This window comes from Rutidosis leptorrhynchoides, chromosome 10 (genome assembly GCF_046630445.1).
Source record: "Rutidosis leptorrhynchoides isolate AG116_Rl617_1_P2 chromosome 10, CSIRO_AGI_Rlap_v1, whole genome shotgun sequence".
NCBI classification, from domain to species: Eukaryota; Viridiplantae; Streptophyta; class Magnoliopsida; order Asterales; family Asteraceae; genus Rutidosis; species Rutidosis leptorrhynchoides.
This window is the reverse complement of record NC_092342.1, coordinates 246518160-246534167: the sequence shown is the minus strand read 5'-3', so window position 1 is coordinate 246534167 and position 16008 is coordinate 246518160. Positions and strand designations below refer to the sequence as shown.

General features: G+C 33.9%; 2 protein-coding genes across 3 annotated transcripts; one reads left to right on the top strand and one right to left on the bottom strand.

Moving 5' to 3' along the window:
• Positions 1 to 3313: 3313 nt before the first annotated feature.
• Positions 3314 to 9070, top strand: LOC139872576 (uncharacterized). 2 transcript variants are annotated; one of them, XM_071860481.1, is made up of 10 exons: positions 3314 to 3700; positions 3842 to 3919; positions 4037 to 4196; positions 4413 to 4639; positions 4750 to 4852; positions 5805 to 5905; positions 6471 to 6645; positions 6855 to 7025; positions 7889 to 7989; positions 8569 to 9070. In XM_071860481.1, exons 1-10 carry the CDS (start codon positions 3443 to 3445, stop codon positions 8626 to 8628), a joined length of 1434 nt encoding a protein of 477 aa, XP_071716582.1. In that variant the 5' UTR covers positions 3314 to 3442; the 3' UTR covers positions 8629 to 9070. The 2 variants fall into 2 exon arrangements, with proteins under 2 accessions (XP_071716582.1, XP_071716581.1); XM_071860480.1 differs by having other exon boundaries at positions 4037 to 4319.
• Positions 9071 to 9523: 453 nt separating this feature from the next.
• Positions 9524 to 13369, bottom strand: LOC139873171 (uncharacterized). The gene is made up of 5 exons (XM_071861103.1): positions 12840 to 13369; positions 12105 to 12260; positions 10766 to 10861; positions 10475 to 10645; positions 9524 to 9711 (listed from the first exon to the last, which is right to left on the bottom strand). Exons 1-5 carry the CDS (start codon positions 13272 to 13274, stop codon positions 9577 to 9579), a joined length of 993 nt encoding a protein of 330 aa, XP_071717204.1. The 5' UTR covers positions 13275 to 13369; the 3' UTR covers positions 9524 to 9576.
• Between the last annotated feature and the right edge of the window lie 2639 nt (positions 13370 to 16008).

The following is a 16008-nucleotide window of genomic DNA, read 5'->3' as shown; positions in this document are numbered from 1 at the left end:
TTCTGATGTAAATTCTGAAAATGCATAAGTGTTAGGATGACTTTTAGTGGCGCTTTCTGGTGCACACATTTACTGACACTTTCAGGAACATTTTCTGATGCATTAAAAACTCAGGGTGTTACAACTCTCCCCCACTTAGATTCGATCACGTCCTCGTGATCCTAATCATTTATCCAATCCGAACCTACACGCCAAGGTTCTCAACAAACGTTTCAATCCGACTTCCATCACATTACTCATTAACCCAAGGACTAATCCGTTAACTAAGATACACACTTGCACGCATTCCGAGCCGTGCAATACACGCAACAACCGAAGTCTACAACAATTACTTAGAATACGCGAAATCGCCACGTATTCTTCCAACTCCTCTAGGCAATTCTTCTCAAAGAGTTACCCTTAACAACTAAATCGTCACCCGCGATTTATCAAATTCCACAATTCCGAGCACCAAAACTTGCTCAATCCCTCACATCGGGAAAAACTCAACCAATCTCGTGCCGAGATATCAACCCTTTAACGTACCCTTACCAAGTACATTGCTAAAGTAACCACATGCCAACATAAGGTCAACAACCAAACCGACGAAGACTGAAAATAAAAGTGAATCCTTACGGATAACACTTACCACTTAACATCCTTTGTAGTGCGCAACACGACCAATACGCAACTACCTTAACATCATAAACAACCGGCTAAACCGATAGCGCCCAAACGACTATGGCAACGCAAATCCCAAGGTGTACAAAATAGACTATTGTCACACCAGTAACAACATGTGAGCGAAACACGGCTATCGTATCACTAATCACACAACCTGGTCCTCACGATCCCACCATCGGTGTATAAAACAACCGATAGATCACACCACACGGTCCTTACGACCCCACCATCGGTGTATAAAACAACTGATAGATCACTCAACATCGGATGAAGACAACGGACCCCGTCAACGGTCATGCTTCACCGATATGTCACTACTCCCATGATGAAGTCAGCGGACCCCGAAGGTCATGCTTCACCAATCAACGCCCTTTTTGGCCTCGAACAACGAGTAGCGTAACATCGCGCTCTGCTACACCATAGTGAATCCTAACGGATACCACTAACCATTCACACAATCGAGCAAGAACCACCATTATCAAACATAGGCACAAAACAATAATTCTCTTAGAAGAGAATCCGATACGCACATCCCTTAACCGAGAGATTTCACCTTGCTCATCAAACACGTCCATTATCTCTCGACGAGATTTACCACATTACCACCTCGGTGATAATTTAAATCCAAACCATAAGTACAATTTAACCGAATTTGTACTCTACCACAAATCGACCAAAACTAGGTCCCAACACAAGTTTAGGATTTACTAAAAGCGTCATCCGAAATCTCCCACCAAAACCTCCTATTGCGGGAGTGTAACTCCCCCACTTGAAATTACGTTCCATAACCACAATTTGTACAACCGTACAACGCTACCACGGGTAGACTTTACTAATAATTGGGTTCACACGACCCATCACCATATCTTGCTCCAACCTTAAGCCTACCAAGGATCTTAACCTATCCTTAAACACTTCGAACGAAAAGTGTACCACAATTTACACAAACTATACTCTCGCAATCATCCAATTGCTTTAGTTTGTCAAATTTCACCTAGTCACTCATGTACCTAAGGGTTTCGCTTTGGTACCCTAAGTACAATGTAACCGCAACACAATCGGAGTCGAACACCACGCTAGTAGGTATAAGAGAGGCACCTAATGTCGCGTCACGTAGACTCCATTACCAACATACATCGAGGTCCAAAACACTCGATCTCAAGGGTTCCAACCACCCGACGAACCTCACGGTTCATCAACTTTAACACGAGAGCGAATACGCTCTAACATCCGAACACCTAAGCCCACCCACATGGCTTGGTAGAAACATTTTCCAATACTAAGGAATGCTTGGTTGCACCAAGTCTTACGCCCTTCGCCCAACAATCAAAACGTCACCATAGGGTACTTCCATTAGGAACGTCACCCACGACGATAACATGCATAACACGATGCATTTAACATACTCCAACTCCAACAACACGATGCATAAGTGTTAGGATGACTTTTAGTGGCGCTTTCTGGTGCACACATTTACTGACACTTTCAGGAACATTTTCTGATGCATTAAAAACTCAGGGTGTTACAGTCCCACTTTTAAAATCTGATATTTTTGGGATGAGAATACATGCAGTTTTATAAATGTTTTACGAAATAGACACAAGTAATCGAAACTACATTCTATGGTTGAATTATTAAACCGAATATGCCCTTTTTAGCTTGGTAGCCTAAGAATTAGGGAACTGGCCCCTAATTGACGCGAATCCTAAAGGTAGATCTACGGGAACTAACAACCCCCATTCTGGAATTTGGAATGCTTTAGTACTTCGAGTTTATCATATCCGATGGGTGTCCCGGAATGATGGGGATATTCTATATGCATCTTGTTAATGTCGGTTACCAGGTGTTCACCATATGAATGATTTTTGTCTCTATGCAGTTTGCGAAATGCCTGATATGAGATGTGTTATAAAAATGAAATCTTGTGGTCTATTATTATGATTTGATAATATATAGATTAAACCTATAACTCACCAACATTTTTGTTGACGTTTTAAGCATGTTTATTCTCAGGTGATTATTAAGAGCTTCCGCTGTTGCATACTAAAATAAGGACAGGATTTGGAGTCCATGCTTGTATGATATTGTGTAAAAACTGCATTCAAAAAACTTATTTCGATGTAATATATTTTTATTGTAAACCATTATGTAATGGTCGTGTGTAAACGGTATATTTTAGATTATCATTATTTAATAATCTATGTAATGCTTTTTAAACCTTTATTGATAAAATAGAAGTTATGGTTGTTTTAAAAAAAATGAATGCAGTCTTTGAAAAACGTCTCATATAGAGGTCAAAACCTTGCGACGAAATCAATAAATATGGAACGTTTATAATCTATATGAACGGGACATTTCAACATATAAATTTGATTATTACCAAAATTATTCTCAAATTTGAATGGTTAATGAAAACTAACTGGTACACAAATATATAAAGCCATTGAATTCCTCTTCCAGAAGGTTTTTTTTTTTTTTTTTTTTTTTTTTTTTTTTTTTTTGCATTAAAAATTTGATAAATAAATATAAATCACATCACATATATTATTTTATTTTTATTATTAATTATTAATTATTAATTTAATATTTAACATTAATAAAAAACATTCGGGAAAATAGTAGTGATGGGCAAAGCAATCTGGAATCTGGATACATCGATACACATAACGAACATATGAAACTGTAACTGTAAACTGCCATTTATTAATTCTTAGGTTGCTTATTTCGAAGCTTTATTTCCGAATAGATAACTCTATTATATAAAATAGCTGTAGACGAAATGTTTATGGTGCAATCGGATGTTCGATCTGCAATTCAAATAGTCGCAACAGCTACTTATTGCCATTTCAGTCGCTACGAATCTCCCTCACCTGTTTCCGTCCGTTCACCGTGGCGCGTGCAACCGGCGCGTGCAACATCCGTGGAGCGAGTCTCATCTGATAAGCCATCGATTTGTACAGCTGACGAACTTCATTACGTTTCAATTCATAATTCCGATTGGCGACTTGCTCTCTGGCGCTACAAACCTCCTCCTCAGGTCCTTAATTTTAATTCATCTTTATTACGTATGCAAAACCTAAATTAGATTCATCGAATTCCGAGTCCAATTATAATTCAGATACAAATTAAAAAATGAAGTAAACAGAATCAGATATATTAAGATAATTAATGTTTGTAGGCACCTAAAAGGAATCATCCATTACTGCTATTAAGCGGAGTTGGTACGAATGCAATTGGATATGATCTTGCTCCTGGAGTGAGTCTTAAGTTTATCTTTCGTTTTCGTGTTCATATGATATGCTTTTCTATTATACTCCGGATTTTATTTCTCATTCAGAATTCAGAATTTGTTGATATTTGTGAGCTTTTACAGTCTTCATTTGCGCGCCACATGTCGAGCCAAGGATTTGACACATGGATCCTGGAGTTTCGGGGAGCTGGATTGAGTTTAGAGGTGGCGTCGAAGGATGTAAAGCAGCCAATCAGCCTTCCTTCTGAACGGATGGATCAAAATACCGATTCTTCTGCACAAAGTAAAGTTTCTTCTGCTGAAGAAAAGAAAGAGATGACTGAATCTGATCAGTCACAGTTATTAATGACATTCACAGAAACTTTTAAGCGTTATACCGAGAGATTATCAAATCTAATAAAGGAAGGTCAATAAGGGATTATTTTATGAATGTTGTGAACATGTTATGCGCTACCATTTTCATTGAACTTATGCATTTTTCTTTATATACCTTTTTCAGGCTCTCCAGATGCTTTACAAAATTCCACTCTTGCTGCCCAAATAAGAGATTTAAGTCAACGGATTGTAGATGTTATTGAAGAAGGTCAGCGATCAGTGTCTCCGCCTTTAACTGATTTGCTAGATCGATTTTCTTCCACAATTGAAAACCTCCAAACTCAAATTGACCTTCTCGGGAAGTATAATTGGGACTTTGACCACTACTTGGAAGAAGATGTGCCTGCTGCGGTGATGCCCCTGACCAGTTTTCTTATATTGTTTAGTTTTGATTGAAGTAAATTATATATTATTATCTGTTTTAAATTGAACTTGTTAATTAATTGGTGTGTACAAAACAGATGGAATACATAAGGAGACAATGCAATCCGAAAGATGAGAAGTTGCTTGCAATTGGCCATTCCATGGGTGGTATCTTGCTCTACTCGATGCTAGCTCGAAATGGTATGATATATGCATAGTTTTCCCTTAATGTGCTGGTTATCTAGCTTATTCTCTCCCATCTTATCAAAATAATGGCTTTTTTGAGTGTATTTTGGAGATGAAAAACCAAGTAGATTGAGCTATTTGCATTACTTATTAGGTAACTAGGGTTAAGGTAACCCAATGATATCCACAAATAGCAGAACAAATCAGACTGAATGTAATTGAACATATTAAGATGCAAATACTAGATATCGGTTAACAACTAGGTGTGCGATGACAGTGAAGAAACATTTGGTTTTACCTTGGATTATTCCAAGGAGAATGACACCATCTATGTAGTTTGGGAGGTTCTGTGCTTTGAACATACATGTTAGCGACTTTCGTTCTTTGTGACCTGTTTCGATTTAACATATAAGTTTTATTCGTCAGAGACAATGTAACCCAAATCGGCCCCTTTATAAGTTAATAGGTGGAATTTTCCACCTTCACATGTAGTAGATCTGCAGATGCTTGATGATAGTTAACCTCGTTTAGCCCACCTAATTCTGAAAATCAACCAACTCTCTTGTAAGAAATAAAAATACATACAAATAAAGATGCTAGATGTAGGGAGAAAAAGTTCACTTACATGTTTCTTGGCTGATATCAGATTATCTATCTGCAATTCTGCATATCTACCATTAATCATATGAGCGACTAATATACTAACAGGGTAATTATTCATCAGATTTTAATCATGCTCTGAAAATTACCACAAAAATTATGTAAAAAGTTTTTCTGATTATGAAAAATGTGAAGTTAATGTCTTTGTGATGCATCAGTTATTACAGGCAATGCTTTTTATGAGGATTAAAAATTCTAAATAGTTAAAAGAAAAAAATAATCTTTCTGCTTGTGTGAAGCTGTAGATACACGTAAACTCCAGTTTCTTGATCAACATCTGTTTACTGAAATGTGCTTCTTTTACAAGCTTATGAAGGAAGAGACTCCAGGTTGGCTGCAATTATTACTTTGGGCGCTTCACTAGATTACACTACATCAAACTCATCACTGAAATTACTTACACCCCTGGTAAACAAACATATATGGCTTTATTTCATGCACCCCTGGTAAACAAACATATATGGCTTTATTTCATGCATGACTCTTGCATTAACTAATTGTACAAAAAAGTAACCACATTTTACGCTTCCCAAAAACACCCTAAGGAGTATTCCTGATGGGCTGCGTACAGTAGAGTATGGGGTTGGATTATTCGCCCTTCCGGGTAACCCGAACATGGAAAACCTTACAGCTTTTTGTTTTAAGCTTCCAAAAAACGCCGTTAAACTTTCAGAAAGTTAGTTAAAAGACTTTTAATTCTCAAAAAGTTCGATAAAAACCCTCGGAACTTCTAGAAAATACCACCATAACTTCGATTAGCAGTGCTGATCAGGTGATTACGTACCAGTTACTAACCATCACGATTAAGGTTACCTTCAGTGTAAACTTTGGAAAGTTTAAGGGTTTTTTCTTGGGCGAATAAAGTTGGATCGGTGAAATGGAAATTTGATCAAAGTTGGTTATGTTTTTGTGCGTTTTCCCTATTGCATTTTATGGTCAGAGTACGATGAAATTATTTTGTTTTGAGACACAGGCAGATCCTGCTCAGGCCTTAAGTGTTCCAGCTGTTCCGTTAGGTGCATTGCTTGCAGCCGCTTATCCTCTTGCTTCACGTCCTCCTTATGTTATGTCCTGGTTGAATCGTCTCATTACTGCCCAGGATATGGTGCAACCAGAGCTGATGGAGAAGTTTGTTATGAACAACTTTTGTAAGTTCAAATCTTTCTGTTTAAATGGAATCTAGTCGTTAGTGCTTCGTTAGTTGTAATTTGCTCTTGCAGCTGTATCATTACCATTAGTGACCAGGAATGAACTCATTCTGCGGATTGAATAATACTTAGCACATAAGTGTTTCGCACTGATGAATTAAATCAGTGGAACCTCACCATCTGTTAACGCCTATTTGTTTGTTTGGCAGGTACGGTGCCTGCCAAACTACTTCTGCAGCTAACAACAGCCTTTCAAGAAGGTGGATTACGTGACAGAAGTGGAACTTTCTTTTACAAAAATCATCTAAACAAGATTGATGTTCCTGTTTTGGCCATTGCTGGTGACCTCGATCTCATTTGTCCACCTGAAGCTGTATATGGTATATTACATTATCACCAATAATTTTTTTTTCTTCTACAGTATATCATAAATGTGGCAAGGGTAGGGGTCATAACAGGTTATTTCGGACTTGGGGCAGTTGGGCTGACTTGGCTTAATCTGTGTCCAAATTTGTGAACATTTTTTATAGATAATTAATGCAATCATTATGAATATATAATTACATTTGATTTATTGTTTATTATTGGAAAGTTATAGTATAAACATGTTGACATCAGATTTCGTAATTCAACCAATCGAAACTTTTAACTAGCTTTCAATTTCTCTCTCTTTTTTAAAGACATTAGAGTTCTGTAGGATTTTGATACCTTTAAATTTTTCATAAACACCCTTTTTAAGAAATGTGTAATTAACAATTAACAAATTAATTTAAAATCACTAACTATACCAAAGCATTTTATTCTCCATTCAGTCAATTTCATGTTTTATGTTAATAATACAATATAAAGTATTGATGCTAAACAATTATGTTGTTAAAAATATCTTTTACACACATTCAGTAAGAACTTAACATCGATTTTTATGTTAAAATATGTTATTTTCATATCGAGATCGAGATATATAAAAAAAAAATACCGAGTTGAATAAAACTATCTTATGGTCAAAATTCTACATTACACGCTTGAATACTCAACAAACATTAAACATATATTGGTAACATACTATCTTTATGAAAGAATTTGTCATTTATGCATTTATAACTCTAAATTTAGTTGGTTTAAGAGGTGTTAGTTGGATAGTATATAAGTCTGAATTGCTTATTATTATTATTATTGTTATTATTTATAACATAGCATGTCAATTAACTTGAGGCAAATTCCTTTTTGGGATTGGTGGAAACAGAAACTATCAAGCTTGTTCCTAGACATCTAGCCACGTACAAAGTTTTTGGCGAGCCAACTGGACCACACTATGCTCATTATGATCTTGTTGGAGGTCGTTTGGTATGTATCTTTTTTTCTTCGCCTGTTTAATAACCAAGTTATTTTTATATTATGTGACTACATTCAGAAACACCCTATGTGTGGCACAATAGGCCGGTCAAGTGTGTTGTGCTGGGTTCACCCAAGCTAACTGTTTCCCAAAACCACCAAGTTTCTTGCACTATACCTACTATTATGATACTTTTAATATTTGAGCCTCATATTAACCTATTTTTTATTATTATTGTGATCTCTAACTTTTAAATCTACAGTTTAAGAAGTTATAAAGAATATATATACTTTAGAAATTCTTAACTAGTCTACCCATTACCTTTTTAGATTCATCTTTTTTTTCCCCTCAGTTTGACCAATTTGACTTCTATCAATATAATATGACCCAGGTTGATCCATATTCACATAAATGGGAGAATTGACTTACTATCCGTTCCCCGATATATACCATATTCCTTCTTTCTTAGAAGCCGTATATACTGTAGTAAATTAAATGGGACCATATTACATTTTTGTTGTCTTTGAGATCAATAACTGAAACAAAATTGGACCTAACTAGTGATGTTTTTAACTACTGTAAACTTGCAGGCGCCAGAACAGTTATATCCATGTGTCATTGAATTTCTAATTCATCACGATTCAGCCTAATATCTTATTGATGGTATGCATCATATATACAACTTTTACCATCGAAGCTACTTTGCATACCCAGTCTATAGCTAAAAATACAGAAGCGACCTCGGTGAACACATGGGCAACAAGTGACAGTTTGTATTCCCAACATGAAAGTGACGTGTGAGCAACGAAGTTGATGATGCACATTCAAACGTGTAGTGTTGCCTTATCATCTAGTGTATATTTAAACCCATGTCTAGATTGGGTTTTCGGTATGCAGAGTATACCCTACCTGAAACTTCATTTTTTGTGCAAGATTTTGTAGCTTGAATAAAGAAAGAACACAATTATTTGTAATGATAATATACATGTGAACCATGTATTATGTACTTGTAAAGTTATAGCAAATCTTGGTTATAAAGAACCCAGCTTTGCCACTATACTGGTTTACGAGAAGATGAGACTGTTGGACCACCTAAGCTGTAGTTCGGTTAGATAGCACATGATCAACTTTGCATTTACGCTTGCATGTCTGTATTTCATGGTTTAGATTTAAATAGCTAATGATCACTTAATCACTTATTTGTATCATTGTATGGTCACATTGGACGAATTCTATAAAATGTCACAAGCAAGCATTGATGAAACGTCCTCTGGTAAAAGTCAACATTAATAATTTCATGCTGGCTGAAAAAAAAATAAAAAAAAAAAATAAAAACTGTAGGAATGTCAATGGCATCAACAAGATGTCAGTCGAACGAATAAACCAAGTAAGAAACACAATTTCACGAGCCAATGAAAACACCAGATCGCTTATAATAACATCATCACATCCAACAAATTCCCATAAGACCAGTAAAATCGTGTTAATCAAACTTAATGGAACAAGAATGCAAAACATAAAGAATGAATCTTTTTCTTTATCCAACAAGATGGAGGTTTTATGCACAGGCGGGCTCAGCTATCGAGAACACCACCAGCCTATTTTTGAGACTTGACCTCCACTTTACAGACCGGGCACGTTTTCTTGTGCATCAGCCATTGCTTTATGCAGTACAGGTGATAGAAATGACCACACTCAAGCTTACCAAATTCCTCCTCACCTTCATATTCCTCCTGTCATGATTATCAAAAATTCATGATATAAACAAAGAATTGAATTGATGCCCATAAAGTAAAACTAATAACTAGATCAAGTTAGCTAAAACACAAAAGGATTGAATGAACCAAAAATAATGGGTGAAAAGTTGCTCGTGGTGTATTTCACGTGCATAAAACATCCAATATTGTTTAGTAAATAAGTTGAGTTACTACTCCAATAATACAGGTCTTGTAATCATATAATACACAACTCAAAACCACTATTGTAAAAGTCAGCCGACGCTCATCTCGACTCGCCCAGAAACGCCTTAAAAGTCGGTCAACGCTGAAAGTCAAAGTCTAGCTGAGTTGGGCCTAGTCGGGTCTGATTCGGTCAAAGTTGTTAAAATAATTTATATTATTAAATCAGATTTTGTGCCATATATCTATGTTTAAAATATTTATGATTCAATTACTTATTACTAAAAGTCAACATTAGTCAACGCCCGACTCGATTGACTCGTCCGGACTGCTTATCCCCGACTCGCGATTTTTATAACCTTGCTCAAAACACATACTACAACTACACTTGTTAGAAGCCGATGTACCACAAGTGAATCTAAGGGGAATTTGGATGTGCACATTATCCCACAATGCTAACAAATCCAGCCGTTCCGAAAAGAAAAAAAAAAAAAAATGCTAAGAAATCCTAAATTTGTTTACTAAAGGGTATTAGTGTGTTTATATATGTTGGTACGATATACGGAAAATCGTACCAACAATATACAAGTAAACAAACCTGACAAATGGTGCATTTCCATTGCATTTCCGTTTGGACGCAAGAAGATGATTTGTTTTCGTCCTCGTAAACCGTCACAGGTGGCTTCGCTTTTCTGACGCACTGACTAATCTCATCTTCTTTTAAACCAGTATTCACATAACCAATTTTCTCACCAAGCTCTAGCAATTGCTATTTTAACATAATAGGTACAGAGTTGTTAATACCTTAAAAAACTATTCAAATTGTTTAACAAAAATTAATTAATAATTATAAATATAGTAAATAAAGTGATAACAGTAATAAACAAACCTCATAAGACATATTATCGACATCAAGTCTCCAGTCCCTGTACCGATCACTATCTAATCTTCCGCCCATAATTAAATTACCTTGGAGCATAACAATCTGCACCAAATGAATAATTATCATTTTTCTTAGCTTCCATGTTTTTTTAATTTGATGAAACCCGTATACTAAGAAGAAAAAAAATGTGATTTTTTCAAAAAAGTCTATTAGAGGAATTTCGGATTAGTTTATGTAAACATATGGCTTTGATAACAAAAGGCCACTCACAAATAATAAAAAAGAAGCAATCATTAGTAAGCAATATAGGAGTACATCATTTCCAATGATCATTAGTCTCTATATGTATAATATATGTATATAAAGAATACACTACAAAGATACAAACAATAAGATTATTAGGTTTTTTACTCACATTAGCAACAATCTTTTTTTGTAAAACTAAAAAAAAAAAAAAAAAAAAAAAAAAATTAACAAAAAGAAGAACAAGTACCAAGGAAGAAGGTTGGTATTGATCATACGATATTTTAGGGTTAACACCAGTATATATGCTTATACATGATAAACCTTTTGGGCTTTATTTAAAACTAAAATTATTATGAAATTACGAATAGCAGTTTCGCTGTTGTACATATATTTAATTTAATATTAGATAGATATTAAACTAATATTATTCTTCCGGAAAAAAAGTCCAAGTAGAAGTATTAATCATGGGATTACGCTTTGAATACCACCTGATTTTATCTTCTTTTTAAAAAAAAAAAAAAAAAAAAAATCTAATTTGTAGGTGGTTTGTTACTTTTAAATATGACATTCAACAAATGGGCATGTGTTAAAACAAACTTTTAACCATAACCAGCTACATTCTATTTGTAATGGAAATTTTATTTTGATTAAATAGCAAATATAAGGATTGTGACACTGTTTAGATATACTAGTTAACATTTTACTACGTTAGATAATACATAATTACCTATTACATTGACATGACGTTCAACCAGTTAAAAAAAAAAAAACAGGTAGATTTTGACTTCAATATATAGTTTTGATCGACGATATTCTAAATGTAGAAGCCATAATAAATGACCAAATCAATATAAACGTAATAAATTGTATGCCCTTTTGAATTACGGGTCTTGTGCAAATGCACACCTTGCATATGCTCATATCCGGTCCCGACAAAAACAAACAAATATTATCAAAATGATTCACATTGTTTCATATGTGGAACAGTAAACAAAATAAGACTACGACCCCATCTATTAATTAATTTGATTGAAGCAAATCTTTTAATTCTTACGAAACGATATACAGTAATAAACTAAAATAATTTGTTTGCAAATACCTCAGCAAGGCCTTCGGGAGAATGATGTCTCATATGGCGATGATGATGGTGAGATCGAAATACACGCAATCGATGGTGTGAATCATTATCAAAAAATGGAAGCTCTTCTTGATGCTGCTGCTGCTGCACCATTCTCCTTCTACCATATGACCCTCTCTGCATTACATTAAAAATTCATACAAGTACAACATCTTTAATTCACATTTTTATGAGCTATTTCTCATTCCCTTCTCACTAATTACCTTTTCTAATTCAAATTTTTTAATCATAATGTTAAAAGCTCCAAATTTTTAGCACCATATCTCAAATTCCAAGAATGGTCATACCATTTAAGATAACCTATTCGAGGCCTCTAAGTTTAAACCTCACTAGCAACATATTTGGGCTGGCAAGGGAAAAGGATCAAAAACGGTCGCTAGATAATGTGCTCAACCAATTATATTTGAGTAAAAAGTATTCCATTCCCCGTATACCATGAAAAAATTTATTCGTTTACCATTAAAAGCTACAAATTTACAGTAAAAATTTTCTGATTACTAAATTTTCTTCAAATTCAAATTTTGTTACTATTATCATTACACTAGATCAAATTAACATTATCAGAAACTACATTCAAAATAATTACATTTCAACAAAAACCTCAAACGAAAAACACATCAAATCCAAAAAAAAAAAAAAAACTTATAAAGAAAAAGGAAAAAGAAAAAAACATTTTAATAATTTAATTAAACATACCTCCCTAGTATTAACAACATCAAGTTTCCCTCTACTACCAGAAACTGCTACATTTCTTGCAGATACACCACAATTTTCAGCAGCAGCATCAGAAGCAGCATCTATTGACAACCCAATTCCGGGCCCACACCAAACATCCGGAACACAATCACTGCTACCAGCAATTAATTCAGAATTAATTATTTTCTTTTTTCTTACTTTTTTATTTCCTAATTCCCAATTAGCGGACTTTCGTAGCATCGTTGGCACCGACACTTGTGCTGGAGCAGTACAACCCAAACCCCTGAATTTTGTTGATGTAAAGTATGAATTTTTCTTTTTGGGGGTGTCATAATCATTATCATCATTTGAAATTAGAGATGAAATCGTGGGTTTAGATCGTATTGTTGGATTTTTTCTGGGTTTTCTGTATCGAATTTGTTCTACTTCAGCCATTAATTTAGTTATTAGTAATAGTAGTGTGTGTGTTTTTGAAATTTGGGAATTTAAAGAAAAAAATGAAGATTTGATATGAAGATAGAAGAAAATTATACTACCGGTGTAAAGAAAAAAAAAAAAAAAAAAAAGAAAAAAAAAGGAGAATGGTTGTCGTAAAAGCACGCATCCCTATATTCACTTACTCTTTACTTTTTAATTTATTTATGAGTATTTTTTTTTTTTACTCCGTATTAAATTTAGTCATTGTGGATCCCTCGTTTCGCGTCGGGGGCTCCGTTTTGAATGCGAGTTAAAAAAAATTTATTTTGTAAAAAAAAATAAAATTTCGACATCTAACGTTGAAGGGTTGTTCCTTTGTGAAAGTTGCTTCTTTTAGAGTTCGGGTTTTTTTTTTTTAAAGTTAGTTGATCTATTTTGTAAAAAGAATATTTTTCGACATCTTTTGGTAGCATTGAAGGGTTGTTCCTTTTATGAAAGTTGTTTTTTTATCGTTTGAGACAAAAAAAAGTAGCACAGTAGTAGCATGGTGAGTGTTATTATTCAATATTTTTAGTGTTCGTGATGGGATAAATAATATTTTAGAATATAGGTATAAAATGGGGGGTTCGATTTGTATTTTAATGAAAGTTAGGGGTTGAGTGTGTGAAAAATGAAATATTAAATAGTATTATAAAATGAGGAGGTTCGATTTGTACTTTAATGAAAGTTAGGGGGTTGGGTGTGTAGAAAATGAAATATTAAATGGTACTATTCATAACTAATAAGACAAATTTTGTCTATTAATTATATTAGTAAAGTAATAGTAATAGTAATAGTAATTTCTGTATAAATCTATCTATAATTTTATATCTATAATCTATAATCTACCATATAAAATATAAATATAGATGTAAATATAATATAGTATTAATTTATTATATATATGTTTATGATGATGTATATTTAATTTAATTGATATATTCTTTATTGAAATTGTTTAGCAAATTGTTACTCCGTATTATTAATCATGGTGTTACACTTTTGTTGTCTGTTATGTAAATAAAGTAATACAAAATGCGAATAAAATACTATGAATTTTTAGTATTGTTTATTCAACATGGATTATGGATTGTTCTGAGATATTTTAGTTTATAAATGTAAAGTAAAAAGTAAATTTAACTTTATTATTTAAATAAATTGGAAGAAAAATCATACTTTTGGTGGGGCAAACCTTTGTTTTGTTCCAGGTGACCTAAAGTCAAAGTCATACTCAGCCGCCTAAAACACTGTGCTAATGAAATGATAGACTTCAATATATTATACCGAAAAGAATTAGTAAAATACTAAAATATTCCGTCAAAAACTATAATCAGGAACAGAATTTTAAGATCTTCACAAATTTTTTATTTTTTTATTTTCCAGAAAGGCAGAACACTTTATTAATTAATAGAAAACTGTACATGGGAGATGTATAGAGTTACAAAACACCCTACAATCACGAAATAGATTAAGAAACAAACATACAAGATGCTAAGCTAGTAATCTATTGTAAGTTTCTTTATATATTCTCGAAAGTTTGAGGATTATTCAACCAATTGTGCCAATCAATCGTCTTCGACTTGCATCTATTCGCAATCCATTCATAGCTTTTTACTTATATTTCGTTTAGCGCGACCGACACATTTCACACTTTGTTCTTGAAAACCTTTTGATTCCGATTCTTCCATATAAGATACCCGCACGTCCACTCTACTCCTTGCCATATTTTCGCACCCAACACCTACTTTGATCTTGTTGAGTTACCACAAAAAGCATCACCAATACTTTGATTACCACTACCTCCCAACCCCCACCAATCACGAACTTTGCCCCAAATGTCAAAAGCTTGCTTGCAAAGGAATAACGAATGGTCCACCGTCTCGATATCCTCGTCACATATTGGGCAACGTACCGAGTTTAAATCAATACCCCTTTTATCTAGCTCCGCTAAAACGGGTAGTCTTTTATTTTTCGCCCTCCACACAAAAATTTCGACTTTTTTGGAAATAAATTGTTTCTCAATGTTTCTGTGACATTCGAACCTGCATTTAAAGTACGCTCATTGATTTTGCACGAAAGAACATTAGTAATAAACCTTCCTTTACTGCCTAATTGTAACACCCTAGACAAATTCCACATCGTCCATGTGTGACGACCCGGAAATTTTCGACCAAATTTAAACTTTATCTTTACATTATTCCGACACGATAAGCAAAATTTGTTAAGTTGAATCTCAAGAATTTTTTAACTATGTCCATACATTCATTTAACCTCGACCAAATTTCCGACGATTCACGAACCATTAAATGAACGAATATGATTATATATGTATATGCGTATATATTATAACTCGAAAATATTAACAAAGTATTAAACGTATAATACTTTACATAAACGTATTTGTTTCAATATGTTTACCGGTGGAATTAGAAGATAATATCAAATGATTGATTATCAGATACATTGTATGATTTACGTGTCTCTGTTGAGAGGTCCACTTTGAATTAGGAAACCTTTCTTTTTAACGGTATTCAGAATAAATGATAAAGTGATTTACATGTACGAACAAATGTGTCAATTAACGGAAGTAGACAAAAGTTAGTGGAGAACTGAAATTCATAATATTCGATTTATCCATTTCCGAACATGCAGAAACGTTTTTCGATTCAAGAGAATATTATAATGTTTTGTTTAAATAACATAACTAGAATAT